Below are 17,014 nucleotides of genomic sequence, written 5' to 3'. Positions count from 1 at the left end.
CCGTCTTACGTTTCCTCAAGAAATACAGCCCTTTATGAGCTTTCTTCACAATGATGGAGATGTGTGATGACCATGTCATGTTGTTTGTGACGCCGATTCCCAGGAAGTTAAAACTATTCATTTGCTCCGGGTCAGCTCCATTGATGTAGAGGTGTGTGTTCTCATGTTCCTCTCACCAAAGTTTAAAATTCATTACCATGTCCTACCCTCAACGTTTGTCAAGAATGGTATCTATACAAACTATGCGATAAGATGTAGATCATATATGTAATGAATAGAAATGGATCAATTAAAATGAAACAATTTTCCTAACCATGCTGTGTTTTCCAAGATCCTGATTCGTCCCACTCTGATGTTGCAGTCTTCTGTGCAATGTACTGTCTCAATAACTGAATGTACTGTGCAGCCTGCCATGGAGGGTCACTTTAAAATGTTGTACGTGGCGGTCCCATCCAACGTTTCCTTCTTCTGAGAACTGCTTTTTTTCTTCACACTATAGTCAAAAGTTGGTGCAATTAAACGGCTCAGTAATTTACTTAGAATCATTGCATTTAATATTATGCTATTCAAATATTTACATCATTTTCTGCATGTGTACAAAAAAAAATAAAAGAAATAGCTTAACTAAGAGTACAGCACATTTTATAGATCATGTGTTGGGCAAAACCCTCTGAAGACTGAAATATCATGATGCCATTTCATGAGGATAATTCAGACAAAGACTTCTGTTGACAAATATAACCTCAGCAACAATTATAACGTATCAAATCATAGTGTTTTAAAAACAAAATCAAGAAAACAAAATGTTAGATCAATAAACACTTTCTTCACACGCTGTTTCTCGTTGGAGTGACATTGTGTTTCGGGTGTAAGAACAATAGGCGGGCAATGGACAGAGCTCCAGGTATGTCAATAAACCTGAGGCCTTGTCCGTGTTATTTATTGCCTTGTTTGTTGCTGTTGGACATGATGCTTGCAAATGTTCAATATTCATTTTATCAATGGGTGTTTCGTGTTTGTTTTTTTGGTGAACTCTGTGAAGGCCCAGCTGTTTATTTTATGAAGATCTTTTACTATTCTCCGGAGAGAAAAGACAATGTTTTTTTTTGCTATATCAGTCAGATTTTCCCCCTATGCAGCCGTCTTCATCCAGGCTGTTTGGTTTCAATGACTTGCAAACAGCGGGGCCTTGACAGTGGTTTTGATTTGTGCGTGAAGTTCAGTGGCTGAACTGGGTTCATACCCGGCAAGTAAGAAAAGGGAGGATTACTCATGTGCTGTGGGAGTAGGTGCCTTGTTTGAGCCAGTACTGCTGGAAAGATGCTTACAGGTGGGACCTGGGGGGAGGGGAAGAAGGGAGGCATGGGAGGCCAGAAAAGCCCGGGTCCAAGGTGAGGCAAGTTAGGAGGAGGTTGGTATGGCAGTGATGAACAGTTTACTGGAGGGTACATCGGCATTACAGGTGTAGGAGATGGCTTTAAGAAAGTGTACGCTGAATTTTGAGGAAATGCTTGATGTGCAGTCGTGCTTTCCTTGGAGTAAGTTTCACATTCGTCACTCTGCTGTAAAGTGCTACTGGTGCTATTCTGGCCATATTCAACACCCTCGTGCACCTGTACTTGGTGTACCTCGGTTACATCAGTCTGAGCGCTATAGGAGTCTTTTTTCTTGTAATATTCCTGATTTAACGGGCTGGAACTAGATCTGCTGGATGACGATGATGATCTGCTGTGTGGTCGTGGTGAAAACGCTTGCCTGGTATCTCTTTCCCTGCTTCCTCTACGATGGCGGTCACTTTCCTTCTTTCCATATAACCGCTCTTGGATCCGATGGGACATTTGGCCCAGTTCCTCGGATCCTAAATTCATGCCAATGGCCTGCAAAACATCCTGCATTTGCCTGTGCTTGTGCTCATCTTCAGGTGTCAGTGTTGTCTTTTCTTCTTCTGAGGGAGATCTGGATCTACTGTTGGAGTAGCTTTGCTCTCCGTCTCTCTTTTGCAGAGACTTCTCATCAGACAGAGACCTCTCCTTTGGGCTGAAGGACCTGTGACGAAGCTGTGAAGAAGCCCGTCTCTGAAATCCTTCGCTCTCACTCCAGTGGCTGGGATTCTGGTGGCTTCCCTGTTGCCCTCCGGGATAACCGGGAGACCAGGGATGATCAGTGTTCACGAAAGAAGATGTAGAACTCGGTCGATCGCCCACTTCTGTGGAGGTCTGAGTCACTATCTTGGTGAGCGTGGCGACGTTCACGCCCTTGTTGAGCACATTGAGGAAGCGCTGGAAACCCATGGTGGACTTCTGCTCAGGCACAGCAGGACTTTGGTTGGTGACGTCACTCTCAAAAGACTGATGGGAAACACACAGAAGCAAACTCAGTTTATGGAAACACTATCTGCATTATTTATTTGACAAATAAATGTGTAGAATATGGAACTACCACCTGTGAGAAACTAAACACACACACACACACGATTGTACTTGAGTAAAACGTACAAAAAGTATTAGCATCAAAATATACTTAAAAGTACCAAAAGTAAAAGTACTCATTATTTGGAATGGGCCATTTCAGAATAACATGTATCATATTATGATATTATTTAATAAATGTGTTTATCACTTTAATTTTGCAGCTGGTAAAGGCGGACTTAGTTTTATTCACTGTATTTAATGCGGGGTAGCTTATGAATTTGTAAAGTGTGTGTGTGTTGAATGCATTTCCTTCCTTGCAAAACCACCTATTTTTATTCTTTGTACCCCAAGTGAAATCTGGTGCACATGATGATAAAGGTAACAAACCCACCTGTCCACAAGATCCATTCAATGGAAACCTTGCTGTGTTTTGAAGATGCTCCTCATGATCCGTAGAGGGGCTGTCATTCCTCTCTCTAGGTTTGACATAACTCTGTTTGACATGGAAAAACACTTTATTAAACTACATTAAAAATAAGCTTTCACCGTCCTTACAGTGACACTGATACATTGTGACTAACCTTAGAGCGATCTCGCGATCGTTTCCTCTCTTGTGAACAGTCTCGGCTCCTTTCACGACCCACTCTATCTTTGTAATATCCAGACGATTGTCTGTCATGTTGTTGCTTATAGGTGAACTCCTCATGCACATATTTGTGTCTGGAGTCTTGAGGTGTTTTCCTGTATTTGAAATCCTCTTCCTGTGGTAGCATTTGTTTAAAGTCCTTGGTCACATGTGCGTGTGAAAAACGGTCGGGTGACAGTCTGTTTGTATTATCCTCAGGCTCAAGCCTGTATCTGTTATCATCTCTATCCTCCTCTGTAAACCTTTGCCTTTTCTTTTCAAAAGTACCCCAATCAGGGGAAGACATGAGTCTCCTCGCTGAGCTCTTTCTGCTCAAGTCTCTGTTACACGAGTCTTTGCTGTACAGCATCTTAGGCGAGTCACTGTACTCTCTACTTCTGCTTGTCCTCTCTTTGCTACTCTGTCCATTTCCACCATATTTCTGGTAGGAATCCTGCGGTACATCTCTGTGAGGTTCATGCCTTTCTTCCCGTCTGTGATCGTAGTCGTCCCACGGCCTTGAACTTCTGTCGCTGTATTGCCGCCTGTGACTGTGCTCAGATCTGTTTGACTGCATAATCTCACAGCAACTCTAGCAGCGGAGTGGATGTCAAAGCCTGCAGCGGGGAAATAAAGACAATAAAATGAAAAATAGCTTTGAAATCATGAATTAAAGAGTTCCGAAAGATTAATATGTCAAACCTAGATAATACATATTAAATAATCACACAGAGGACCAACAACAGTATAGAACTGAATCATACTTAATGTAGGCTTAAGTGACACCATGGATGTGCACACCCTAACTTGCTCTCGCCACCGTTTAATCCCAAAACTCTCCGTCACACTGGCTCATAAAGGAATCCCTAAAAGTAATATAACATATTCAAGCATATAGAACTATTATGCGATTCATAGAGGGGACCAAAAGTAAAATGTGTCGAGATGTTGCAGGTAGAAACATGAACAGTTATTATCGTCAGCAGGTGTCACAAGTCATGAACTAACGTTAGCTAAAATGTGAGTAGATTTTCACTCCACATTACAGAAACAACGATTGACTTCAACTACAGGCGTATAATTCAGTACAATTATCCGCCGTCCAGTGTTGAAACATAAGCTTTTAATGGAGAAGTCAGTCTCAGTAGCTTCAGATCTAACGTTAACATTAGCTTGGCTGGCTAGCTCTACTGGTTGTTTGCTAGTAGGTCAGCTAGTGTATCTTGCTTGCGTTAGTTAGCTTTTGATACTATACAAATAGGAACAATCACAATTTATTATCATCAAAAAGGGAATTATTTCCATCTAGAATAAACACATTTACCCTCTTGTCCTGGTGTAACTGTTACATGGAAGCTACGGTGCAGGGAGCAGCGTTTGGTTAGCAATCATCAATACAGCGTTAGCATCCCGTTACATTACCTTTTCCGTTGGACGACTCCACTTTCTTTAAGGGGGTGGACAGGTGAAAATGCTGAAACTAGGCTCGGCAATACGACAAAGGCCTGACAACAAAAAAATAGTTTAGCACTTGGCTAACATTTGTCGCCAAGTTGGTGTACCTCGCTCATCACCAAGCCGTTATGGTACCCGCCTAGACAGTTACAGAGATTTAAACTACCGCCACCTCCTGGATGGAGTGTGAACAACAATGGGTTCATCCATTGGCGACTGGTAAACTAGCTTATAGGCGCATTGGCGCCACCTATTGGTCTGGAGTGTCAAACAGCAGATCGGCTGGAAAACAACCTAATGCTACAGGGGAAATCCACCCAAAAATCCCCCTGCAAGTTAAATAAAGAAACGCAAATTAGCCATTACGGCTGCTGTCATACAGCTCCAGGGTTTTTCACCGTTTTTATGGTTAAAAAAAGGAGTTACATTTTACAATTTAAACAGAGCAGCACATTATTATTGAAGTAATGTGTAACTGTCTATCGGCCTGTTTGTATTTAGTCACATTAGGAAAAGCACAAGTGTAAATCATAAACTCAATGATGGCCGAATGCCTTTTAGCAGTTTTATGTTCAGGTCCATGGTAACTGACTATTATACTGGCATGGCTTGAATGGGACACTTGAATACAATACATAAAGCAGTTGGACGAATTATAAAATTAAATAAAACACTTTATATCACTTTGCAATTAATGTCAGGGAGGTAGTAGTGACATAAATCTCCCAAATAATGCATACTCCACTTCTCTTTCAAGCAAGGCAGAGAAATGATAACATTAAATAGTAGGATGGAGACAGAAGTTGAATAATATTAATATTAATGCTGTGTATTGCTTGCAAGAGGGCTGAGACAGAGAAAATGTAAAGGAGACGTACTCCAGCATTACCAATACCAACAGCCGTACAAATACAGTGGCCAGGAAGCTCACAACACACACAGAATAGGCTATGCACATTCTTTATTAGATATTTCCCTACAGGCAGCCATCAAATGACATCCCATTCATTTGCAACAACACACAAAATGTTGCACAAATGCCACACTGCATTTGTGCAACTTCACACAGCTCTACATAGGCGCTTGCGTGGTCTACATCATTATACTCACTAATAAAAGGTGCACTCATTGCTCCCTGGGTGATACAGATAATACATTTGCTCCAATCAGAGCAATTTCGACATTTAGTCTGTGTTAATGATGGACGTGTGTTGTGTGAGTGAGGCAGAGCGCAATCAGATGAAGAACACAGGGTTTTTAACAAACCCAGGGGCCTTCTCCTGCCACTCTGCTAGCGTTAGGGATGTCCACCTGAGGGCGCTGTAAAACACAACAGTTAAACACAGCACACAGGATAAGCACTTAATGAGCTTTGCTGGGAACACAGTCACATTTCCACACAGGGCTATTTCTATTTCTGCACGCAAAAATGGCAGAGGTGTTAAAGCAGCAGAAACACACTGAGACACCAGAAACTTCACAACTTTCAAGTTCTCAAAAGGGCTTCAACCCTCTTGACCTTACTGCAGAAAGGTCTGTTAGTCTCTTATGTTTGTTTTACGTGCTTTACTCCAAGAACATTGTCAAAGAATTGCTGGACAAAAACACACACGATAGCTGTTACAATACTGCAGGATCATGGTCAGGCCTGTCCCAGGTTCAGCAGTAAAGTTCATTGTGATGACTCTCACTGCTCTCATACTCAGTTAGGAGACGATATATTTTATTCCTCTGTACCTGCATAGTCAGTTCTTTATCCACAGACGAATACAGACTTTCCATGATCTTAAAAATCATCATGTGATTGTGTTTGATTCAGATGTTATCTAGTGTGTTCTTAAGTTATGTAAGGTCCCTACATAAGTTAACACAACACATGGAAATGACTGACTTTAGCTCAACTCTTCCTACTTTTACACCATTTTTTCCAGGTTTATGTCCAGACACAATGTATTCCTTAATCCATATTGCTAGTGAAACTCTATTCTATCATAGTCATGGATATTTATCACTATATTACAGTAATCGTCTCTTCAGGGTTTGAGTTTCTCCGCTCTCAAGTTGCAGTCTAAAGTTTTCCCTTCACAAGAAGGAACACATTCATGCACGATACAACACCACATATAGCTCCTGAAGCCTCCCACCTCCTCACTGGTAGAACTTTATTTCTGTGTCCACGGAATCAAAAAACAAGTCCCCCAGTTCTTCTCCTGATATCTCTCCACTCAGTATGGCTGAAATCTCGCTCAGACACTGCGACTCCAGTTCCCTCAGAATCTCAAAGACAGCTGAACCCTCGTCCTGACACACAGAGAGGAAAAGACAGAGAGATGTCAGAATAACCGTGAGAACAAACAGTATTTGCATATTGTATGTTTTAACATGCTTAAGCAATGGAGTCATTGATCTGAATCCTTAACTATGGCTAAGTCCCCGTATTTAATATCGCGTACATTTACGAGAATCTAAATCTCAGTCTTAGCCTTTTGAAAGTCCTGAGTGAAATTCAACCAGGCGTCTGTGGTGGGAGATGCAGACTAAATGACAGTAGTTGAGCACCAGCTATCACGCACCTCCATTTACTCGACAGGCTAATCTGGGTGTCTACATACTCTTGTTGCTCACCAACACAGCAGGCAACAGTCGTGTTTCAATTCCACACTACATACTGATGATGTACAAAATGTATGGACTAATTGCCTGAGTATACTGTTCCGCAGTTAGTTTGAAACATATCTATCCACTTAACTGCTTTGTAAAATATACCAAAATACATCGACCAAACGTTGAAATGCCACAGCCAATCAAACTTCACTAACTTTACAAAATGACAGACGCCCTGAGAGGCAAGTGAGTGAATAACCTGGTGGTCCAAAGTCTGATCTAAATAGACTTATCTCCTGTCTATGACTCAGGAACAGGTTACTTTTCTTTCATCTGGGTAAGCAGGTGAAAATAAATCAATTTGACAGGTGAAAAAAAGTGTTGGTTGTTGTAATACTCACACTAATATTACGTGTTCACAAGTTATGTAACATTACTGTCATATCTTTCTATTGGCTGGAAATGTATTTGCTTTGCATTTGTTTTGAAGTACTAATACCTCCCGTGAGGTCGTGAACCCTGCTCTTTGGTTTTGAATGTGTACTTGTAGTGTGTTCATGTTTAGTCTACACTCTGTGTCTTGTGTGCACTAACTGTGAGGTCCTGTTGTGTTTTGCTCTGCTCTGGGAGTGTCAGTGTGTCAGTGTGCGACTCGCCTGTAATTTATCACCAACAACTGACCAACTTCCACTCTTAATAAAATTGATTCTGCTTTGGATGTATTTTTGAAATGAAAATGAGCTTCCAACTTCGCCAGGATCTGCACATCACAATCATTGACCTAGGTCATCCATCAGTGCCCACCGGGTTGGTCGCCATGGTGCTGAGCGCCACCTGGTGGGCCTTGTACAGGTCATGTCTTCGGTCCACCTGGCTCTGAAAGCGAGGCTGCTTCCTGACAGGGTCGTCTGGGCCAAACTGTGGGGAGACCACCCTCAGCACAGGGGTAGAAAAGTCCGAGAAGATAAAAGGCTTGAATACAGACCTACCAGGGTAAGAGTAGGGACAGGAAAGAGAAAAAGACAGATATAGAAACTCCGTTCGACCCAAAGTGGAGACAGAATGCAGGAGAAGCTACAGATGGGGAGGGAAAGAATATTAGCATTGAAACCCCTTTTACAATGTCTGTGTTTAAAATTGAAATTACATTTCAATGAAAGGAAATTTAACGTGAATACCTTTTGCTTCAACTGATCAATCAGTTGAAGCTTTTATGAAGATGAGTTATTTTTCTTAGCCTTTCACTGTCTTTTCTATGTACCTATTGCTGCTCGTGCCAACAGCTTTGTTTCCGATGCCATAAAGTTAAAACATATTGCTTCCATCTTTCCCCAGACAGAACCCACCACACACCAGGAATACACTCAAAATGTAGAATATATAACAATGTGGCAGGTGGAAAAAGGGACTTTTCTCTAAATAGTGACGTTTGCAGATATAGAGCTACCTGCAGGAAGAATGCAGTTTGCGCGTGGTTCAGGCTGGTGGAGTGATGCGTGTGTCATGTTGGCGTGGAGGGAAGACAAAAGGTGCAAGAAACAAATTGGTAGGCTTAAGGCTGTTTTCTTTGTGTTCAATCCTGTTGAATGTTTGATGTTAATTGCTTCCTTGTATTTCAGACCCGCCTTCCCTGCTGGGTTGAAGGCGATTGGTAGTCGGTAGGAAAGTAGACCCGACGTTTCAGGTATTCTTAAGTTCAGTCATGTAATATTTAACATCTAATCTGTATGTCATATATTATTATGAAGCGTTTTTTAAGATTGTTAATATTTGTTTCTCTGCAGAGCATCAGTGGTCCATTAGCTGCTCTTGCCGTGGGACTTTATTTGTTGTTTGCTTGTTGTTTTTTGGGAGGGTTCTTTTGAGCGAGCCAATAGATATGGATTTTGCCATTGGGGCAAAATAGTTTTCATTTTGATTGTTTGTTTGTTTTGTTTTCCTAACCGTACTCAGGTCAAATCCCAGTCAGGCAGTCAGGGTGTGTTTCAGGTTTGACGTGATTGTTAATTGTTTGCAGTGAAAATAATCATGCCTGTAAACTTTGGAATGTGTTAACTCACTAAGTAGACGTTACAATGTGCACTGGCGTGGCATTTGAACCCAGTCCTTGCCCTGTTAGTGAAAGCTGGAAAGTCAACTGTGAGAAGGTTAAGATGAGTGAATATAAACCGCAAAGCTGAACCTCCATAATAAAAACATTCTACTCTTGTCATTCCTTATAATGTCATGCAGTGGGTGTAACAATAGCAATTTAAACTTTTAGAACATGTTTGTTTCCTTTTGCTGGGAGTGCCTGACGTGAAACAGCAGTGTCTAAACAGCCACTGAGGCACTGTGAAACACATTTTGCAACATTTAAAAGATATACATAACATTGGAACAAAGCTTTGAAAAATATATTGTAGTTAGGTCAATCAGTTGCGTTGAGTTTATCATTATTTTTGGCCAGATGTAAACATAAAATAATGCGTTATTACCCTTTTGTTTCCCTGATCTTTGAGAATTTCTAACGAACAGCACACAGAACAGCGCACACGCAAATACAGTATGAATCAGTGCTAAAACCTTTCAACAAGAGTTCAATTTGCTACAGTTTGTGATACAGAGGTTTTCCTACATTCTAAAAGTGTTGCATACGACACAAGTTATTTAGAGCAGCACATTTAAAAGCTGTCATGTGAAGGGACTACTACAGCATTGTGTTTCCAGTAGGTGGCTATAAAGTGTGGCAGAATAGATTAACTATAATTTCATTTCTGAATATGTTCTGATATACATGGTTTACTATAGTCTTAACAGATGTTTCTAATCTAGTTAGACATACCGGGAGGGGTCTGGGGTGGCAGTGAAGAAGTGGATGCAGGGCATGCTGGTGTCTCTGGGCAGGACAGATACCATGCTGCCTGTGGTGCAGAAACCTCCAGAATCCATGCAGATACCACTGGGCTTGTCCCTCAGAATGGACATCATCACCGCTGCCGTCACTGAGCCTGAGACCAGAGATAACGCAGGAGAGACACAGAAACTGTAACTAATCACGGCTGTCTATACCTATCACTGAATGCTACATGGACAGTAATGTTGAAAGCGGGGTGTCCACAAGCATTCTGGGAAATGTAGGACTTGACCACCCTCACCGTCATGTTGCTGGAGTAGCTCTGTGCCTCCCTTATAGCGTTGTTTTGCCAGCTCCATCCTGGCAGGCGGGTTCTCGGGACTGAACACCTGAGAAAAGTTGAACTCCCCCTCACCGTCCCACCAGCCCTGAGCCTGGGCCACGCTCCGCAGCTCTGGGTGCTCTGCGGTGACCTCAGTCCCGATGGTCAGCTGGTTGGAGATGTTCTTCACACCCTCTGAGAAGAGAGAGTGGCTGTTAGCATGTAAAGATGCAAGTCTCCTGCTTACGAGTGCAATGTGTTGTGAGTGATGGTCTGAGTGACCATCCGAGCACCGCATGCATCATTTTTGTCTGGTTTAGTCTTTGTCCTGAAAATGCTTTTAGCCATGCTAGAGGTCCACAACTGAGATCTGGACTGAAAAATCTCAACTACTGGATGCATTGCCATGACTGATTTTGGTGATCTGTGACTCCAGAAAATCTTTAATTTGTCTTTGGTTTATTGCCACAGCCAGATCAGTAATTTGGTAATAGAGATGGGCACTGTAGTTTTTGCAAATGTTACTCAAACAAGACTAAATAGTGCATTTACTTTAACTATTTTCAACCCTGGATTAATACATATTTGAGGCTACAGTGACTCTGGACTTGTTTAGATGGGTTACAAATTTCACCCCATTTTGCTAATGCAAAACAAGCCTTTGATTTAATCATTGATCTGTCTCAGTCAGTGTTTCAGCTGTTGGTTGTACAGTGTACTGTGTACTCTGTATTCTGAGTGCTTTGTAGCTGCATATTGTAATTCACATGTATATATTGTAACTCGTTTCTTGTTGCTTTTGTCTACTGCACAAGTGGTACCTATTGCGTTTTATGTCCCTTGCTATTCCTGAGGTTTCACTCAGTGAATAGCTAAAAGATGTCACGTGCTGTAAAATCTTGCATGCTACAGCATCCAATCAAGTTGCAGGAGAGAACCATGAAGAACTAACGTTATGTTACTGAGCGGCAGTTGGTAAAACATAATTCCAAAACGTGTGGGTCGAAAATTACAGATGGAGACGCAAATGGCATTACATTTGGTTGTAGAGCACATTATGACTTCTTTAGGACTCAAAACTTAAAGTTTAAGACTTAACTTGGGATTTTGGGGGGAAGACTTGAAATGTAGTAACTTGTAACTTGCAAAACAATAACTTGGCCCCACCTCTGCTATACATGTACCCTTCACTCTGCACCCTAGATTTTTAACCCTCCATGCTTACTTGTGACCTTCTGCGCCACCCACAGCCTTCCAGCTGTTTCCAGGACCCAGGCCTCATTGCGGTCCACCAGGAGGAACGTGTTGTGGTAGCTGAAGGGCACAGGGTCCTCCCTGCACTGCCCCCCCTGGCCATGCTGCTCCAGGAGGCTGGTGATCACTGTCAGAGCCGACCAGGCGCTGTCACCACGCTCCAACCCCAGTCTGATGATCACAAGTCATGCAGGATTACTTCAAAGAATAAAGTCTTTCTCTACGGGGCATTAGTTATGTAGTTATAAATGTTATTCTTTCATTTTCAAGCATTTATCTACTTTGATCTATGCATTTATTGTATCTTTTTAACTATCAGTGAAGACCAGTTTAGCTTGTAGGCCATGCTTACACGCTCCTCTGCCATGTATTTTAGAGGCAATGATACTGCTATCTTTATATACAGAGATGAATAGATAAGCGATACTGTGCTATGCTTCAACAGTATTTACTACACCTGTCCTACAAAATCCAAACTGTATTTAATTAGGATGCGGTCGATAGTTGCTTCCAGTCTGCCCTGAAGATTTTTGTATTTATTTTTTTATTGCTGAGATTGGGTTTTCTGTGCTCACCTGACAAAGTCCATGCCCAGCAGAGCCTCTCCGGGGACGACGGGCTCTCGGGTCCAGATAGCCTCATTCCCAATGCAGACTCCCTGGTCATTGGCTCCCATTTCAGCGCCCCACATCCAGGCAGGTTTGCTGAGGACGACGGCGCACGTCTGCTTCACTTGAGGAATCTGGATGTATGTGCACTGCAGACAAAAAAAAACGGAGACTGAGAAAAAAAGAATGCTGTTGTTTAAATTAAGGTCCCTTTCTGCACAAACAATTTCAGTGAAATATGTAGCTTATATGCAAAGCGGACACAGATGTATTGGGTAAACACTTTCACCATCAGTGAAACTCAAAAAGTCAAAATGACTTTCTATTGCTGTACATAAATGAATCTTATCAGCTCCTGCTTCACACAACTCTATGCAGCAATACCATCAGATATATGGCCTTTCTACGATATATTAACGCATCCATTAGTCCCATTCAGAATGAAAAGTACTGACAGGGAGACAAAGGTTCCTGGTATTATGATGTTTGAAGTCAGATTTCATTTTAAGAACAGATATTGGTGAATTTGTGCATGAATTTACATCACAACTGGGTTGCAAATTGAAACCATTCCCCTGATTAGAATATTTTTTTATTTACTAGAGACGATGTTATTTGTCTTTTTTATTTTCTATTTTAATTTAATTTAGTTTACCAAACATAATAACCTTCACCTCCACTGTATTTAGGCAGAAATCTCAGAGACAGATATGTTAAAACCTGGACAATTAAAGCCCAAACTGCAGGACTAGATGCCATTATATCAACTCTGAAATTATTAGTACCAGTGCATTCCAAGATGAAGGTTTTGGGGTTTTCCTCTTTTTTTTTACTCAACAGAAAAGCCAAAAGAGCTGTTGGAGAAAAACCAGAAGCCAATTAACACATCTGGACAGAACATGGTCCTATATAGTATCATTGCACCAACATCGGTACCAAGTCTGATCTGATAGTGTATCGGTCAGTATTTTTTACACTAACAGTGCAACACCAGTGGGAGGTGGAAAGGAGAAAGTATTTAATCAGTGGGTTAAAACTTGTAGTTCCTTTCCCGCACACATTAACAGGAATGAATGTTTCTCCATCAAGTCTCCTGTATAATATTGTACCATGTTCAGACAGGGTTATCGTGAATAGCAGCGTATTATGAGCAAAGATATGATTTGAATCTGTTAAACGTGTGTATTTCTTCCAATGATTCATGAGGCCTGTTGTCAGTCAGTTGTGCATCAGATGTGGTGTGTGGGACTGCAGGGGTGCAGGACTGCTTTACCTCCAGCATGGAGCCTGGAGGGTGAGATTCTGCAGGGTAGTGGGCCACCTCTTGCACCTCATCCCGGGGACGGTCTGCGTTCTTCGCAAAAATAACATGGTCATCGCGAGAGCCAGGAGGCAAAGAAACAAAACAATCACATGACATGGGAACCTCTGCCATCCTGCAATAAAGAAACAACACACAAAAAAATAAAACCGTTAGACGTGTGGATGGCTCTTAGGGGGAGAGTTTAAAGTGGTGGCATGTGAAATACGCACCGATGCAGCCAAGTAACTGTTGACACAACCGGACTTCGAACTAATCATACGAGTCTGACAGCGCGTTTGACATTCAACCCAAGTGAGACTACACCCTGTTGACCATAATGTGCATGTGTGGAGTCGAGAGGAAAAGTCTCCCTCCATTCCCCACCCAGCTTTTAGCAGAAAGTCAGATTCCGCCGGTGCACTGCCCATCCCTTTCACACAGGGATTAGGAGGCAGCCTTGTGCACAGCACTTTATTGACTGTAATCTTCACAAATCCGACCGCCACGTTGGTCTATTGTAGCTCTCGTCGCGCATTTGCGAATCGCATATAATCTGGAAATAATGTCGCCAAAACGTGCGCCGATCGTGGATGAAGCTAATTGGGGAGGAGGAGTTAAAAGCTCGGTTTGTGATCAGTGTTTAATACATATAAGGCCTGAATGAGCAAAGTGCCCACACCGAGCGTCACTCCCCGTCTCTCTCCGGAGCAGCGACGCGCCTCTAGCTTCGTGTCATTCCGCCTTTTTTTATGGGGGTTTAGTAGGCTACACCCGTGAAGTTCTGGGCTAAGAGTCCGTGAACTAGATCTAGTCTGCGAATGCTGCTGTAGAATTTGTTTACCTTTTTTATTCAATGGTGAGAGCGGGCGGCCGGCTGTGAGAAGGCAGGCTGTAGATACAGAGTCACGTGACCGAGCTAAGGTATGTACTTAAAGGTCTCGTCTCGTCTGGCCACAAGCTCAGCTCACCGTCTCACACAGGAGTCCAGTCCACACCTGTGAACGGCTCCCTGACTCGTGATGTAGTTCTTCATCAGGAGTCTGCCTCCCCTTCGCCTAGTTTGTCAGGGCTGCAAACCCCCAGCCAATACTATTCACTCCAGTTCACGGGGAGCCCTCCATGATGCACGTTTTTATAACCCAGTGTTACTACCAAGACGTTTTCCCACTTCAGTTTTACCCTGTCACCACATTCATTGTATATGAAAATTAAATAGTAAGGAGAAAAATATTGCAAAATATTGCTTCATATAATCATAGCATGAGTTCATGTATGTGTGACTCAAGAGGATGAGCTGATCAAACGTCTAGCATTCACATTTTCACAAGAAACACTACCAAGAGCTGAAGTTCTGTGTGCTGCATTTACAATGGCCACCTTATCATAGTTATTGTAGTTTTGTCTTTTAAAGATATGAGGTATGTGATCCAGTTGCAGAACTACGGTGGCCTTCAGGTATTGTGAAAATGTGTACAGCTCTCTCTAGAGTCAGTGTTTGGTTTGTCCGTTCTGGGCTACTGTAGAAACATGGTTATGATTATTATGTTCCATTTCTGCTAATAAATTAATCCTAAATCCTACACACGGTTGCTTTAACTTCATCAAAGTCATGGATGACTGTTTACCGAGGTGTATACTGTTTTTTTGTATCTATGTTACTTTATATTATACTAATCTATGTAACTTTTACCCATCTCTGTTTACTATGTTACTTGTAACATTTTGAGTCGACTCACCTAATTCACTTATATCTTTGTTATTGTAAGTATTAGTAGATTATAATCCTTTACTCCGAATAAATAAAAAGCTAACTAAAAAGACAAAGCATGTGGTCTATAAAGACAGGACTTTTCATAACCTGGCAACCAAAAAGTTGTTCATATTAATGGATTTTAAGTGATCAACAAAGTATTAGTAAAACATGTTTGCTGTATTGTTCGCCATTGTAGTATAGTGGAAGTAAAATGTCACAAAGTAAGTAAGTAAAGTACCTCAAAAACAGTTGTAGGCAGGTGCTGGACCAAAAGAATTCCGCCTTTCTCTTCGGCATATAAGCCAAAGAGCGTCATAACAACAGCCTTGACAACGACATATTGAGTAACACACATACAGACAAGTCAGTGTTGAATTCAGAGGTGTGGTGCATTACTTATAAATGAGTGAGACAGAACAAGATAAACATTTATGTAAGCGCTGAAAACAATAAGTATATTGTTACTATTTTAATTTTGGTGAAAAGTGTGACAATCCTGGACAAACCGTGACGTCTGGTCACCATAAACTAGATAGTACAGTAAATATAATGGCGTATTTAGCTGCTAAAGTGCTACCATTTCACTCAGGAGTTGGTGGAGACCAAAACAGAGCTAAAAAGCAGGTGGATAACTATTGGACAGGTGACAGAAACACAACACAAGGCTATTCTGGATGTGTAAATAGGCAACTGTTTGCTAACAAGTTTGTCTTATCAACTATTGATCTCTTACTGTAAGAAATTATATATCAATTTTGTGTTTACAGCTTGTTGAGCTGCCCCCAAGTAGCCAACAATTGCTAAATAATCTTTACGTTAACTGTTCCTAACCGCTAGCTAAAGCTAGCTGCTGATGTGTCTGCTGAAAATGACATCCATAGAATAGATGTGTCACTCGGTGGTTAGGGCAAAGCGACGGCTGATGTTCACAAGAATTCCATCGATTGAACAGTAAACAGACAACATGGAGTTAAACTAATAACTTCCCCTGTGCCAACAAGAGATGAGACAATAGAGAAAGTCAACAATGTGGTGGCAGTAAGTAATAACTCTAATAACCTAAACCTGCCTGACTGCATTGCAGTGACTTACAGCATTATATGTCAACGTCCAAATCAGACTGTCGTGTCAGTAGCTATTGCTCATCAATATGCATGTCGGTAAAGGCCCCATTCTTAAAACTGACTCATGGCGTGTCTCTTGGTGATGCAATCAGTTTTATGGCAGTAGAGTAATAACAGCTCACACGCACACCTGAGCCCATAGGGAACAAGGAGCGCCATCCAATCTGCTCCGAAATGTTTGACTAATGTTTGTGTTTTGAGATCGAGCACCTGGACCTTACTGGCATTCAGTTATGGCCAGATTTGTAGGAGGTGTTGAGTTATTTTTTGAAGCAGCTTGGTGGTGAGTGGTGCTCACTCGTGGCTCACTAGGAATGCTGAAGGCAACAGGACTAAATACTTGAGAGATTTCTGTAAAGACAACCTGTTACCTGAACGGCACTCGGCTTCTTCCACACCCTCTCCGGCCTTTCATCTCCTAGAGCATGCTGACAAGCACCGCACATCCTGTCTGCCCTTGCACACAAACAGTAAAAACACCATGAGAAGTAAACACCCACCTGAGCCAAAGGCAGACACACCCAAAAGAGACCTCGCACACATATACAGTACGCACACACACACACACACACACACACACACACACACACACACACACGCTTGAGCACAGAAACAAGCACAGACACAGTGAAACTATAACAGACTAGTGGAGGAAAAAAAGCTTGTAAATACACCAATAAATCAAATCACGTTGTCAACAAACAGTGGTGTTGAGTGAT

General features: G+C 41.9%; 2 protein-coding genes across 4 annotated transcripts in view; both read right to left on the bottom strand.

The window, feature by feature from the left end:
- Positions 1 to 569: 569 nt before the first annotated feature.
- LOC306696741 (uncharacterized protein) lies at positions 570 to 4,581 on the bottom strand. The gene is made up of 4 exons (XM_079160424.1): positions 4,459 to 4,581; positions 2,993 to 3,653; positions 2,803 to 2,904; positions 570 to 2,348 (listed from the first exon to the last, which is right to left on the bottom strand). The coding sequence occupies exons 2-4, from the start codon at positions 3,611 to 3,613 to the stop codon at positions 1,146 to 1,148; spliced, it is 1,926 nt and encodes a 641-aa protein (XP_079016550.1). The 5' UTR covers positions 3,614 to 3,653; positions 4,459 to 4,581; the 3' UTR covers positions 570 to 1,145.
- Positions 4,582 to 5,443: 862 nt separating this feature from the next.
- Positions 5,444 to 17,014, bottom strand: part of scrn2 (secernin 2) — a 29,333-nt gene continuing 17,762 nt past the window's right edge. The window contains exons 1-8 of one of the 3 annotated variants that reach the window (XM_079159882.1): positions 16,667 to 16,685; positions 13,389 to 13,551; positions 12,083 to 12,264; positions 11,479 to 11,678; positions 10,233 to 10,448; positions 9,920 to 10,085; positions 7,900 to 8,080; positions 5,444 to 6,792 (exon numbers count right to left, since the gene is read on the bottom strand). In XM_079159882.1, coding sequence (XP_079016008.1) covers positions 6,640 to 6,792; positions 7,900 to 8,080; positions 9,920 to 10,085; positions 10,233 to 10,448; positions 11,479 to 11,678; positions 12,083 to 12,264; positions 13,389 to 13,550 — 1,260 coding nt within the window. In that variant the 5' untranslated portion in view covers position 13,551; positions 16,667 to 16,685 and the 3' untranslated portion in view covers positions 5,444 to 6,639. Of the gene's footprint in view, positions 6,793 to 7,899; positions 8,081 to 9,919; positions 10,086 to 10,232; positions 10,449 to 11,478; positions 11,679 to 12,082; positions 12,265 to 13,388; positions 13,552 to 14,259; positions 14,327 to 16,666; positions 16,686 to 17,014 lie in introns of those variants that run through there. The other 2 variants (XM_079159880.1, XM_079159881.1) reach the window with 2 other exon arrangements.

This window comes from Pholis gunnellus (assembly GCF_910591455.1).
Source record: "Pholis gunnellus genome assembly, chromosome: 5".
Classification (NCBI taxonomy): domain Eukaryota; kingdom Metazoa; phylum Chordata; class Actinopteri; order Perciformes; family Pholidae; genus Pholis; species Pholis gunnellus.
Note: the sequence above shows the minus strand (reverse complement) of the source record. Positions and strands in the feature narration are given on the sequence as shown.

Bases quoted from the DNA above. Each gene is read 5' to 3' on its own strand.
- LOC306696741 (XM_079160424.1), bottom strand. From the start codon at position 3,613: ATGCAGTCAAACAGATCTGAGCACAGTCACAGGCGGCAATACAGCGAC. The intron at 2,905-2,992 runs GTTAGTCACAAT...CATGTCAAACAG, and splicing joins GATCGCGAGATCGCTCTAAG to AGTTATGTCAAACCTAGAGA. The intron at 2,349-2,802 runs GTGGGTTTGTTA...GTTTCCCATCAG, and splicing joins TGAATGGATCTTGTGGACAG to TCTTTTGAGAGTGACGTCAC.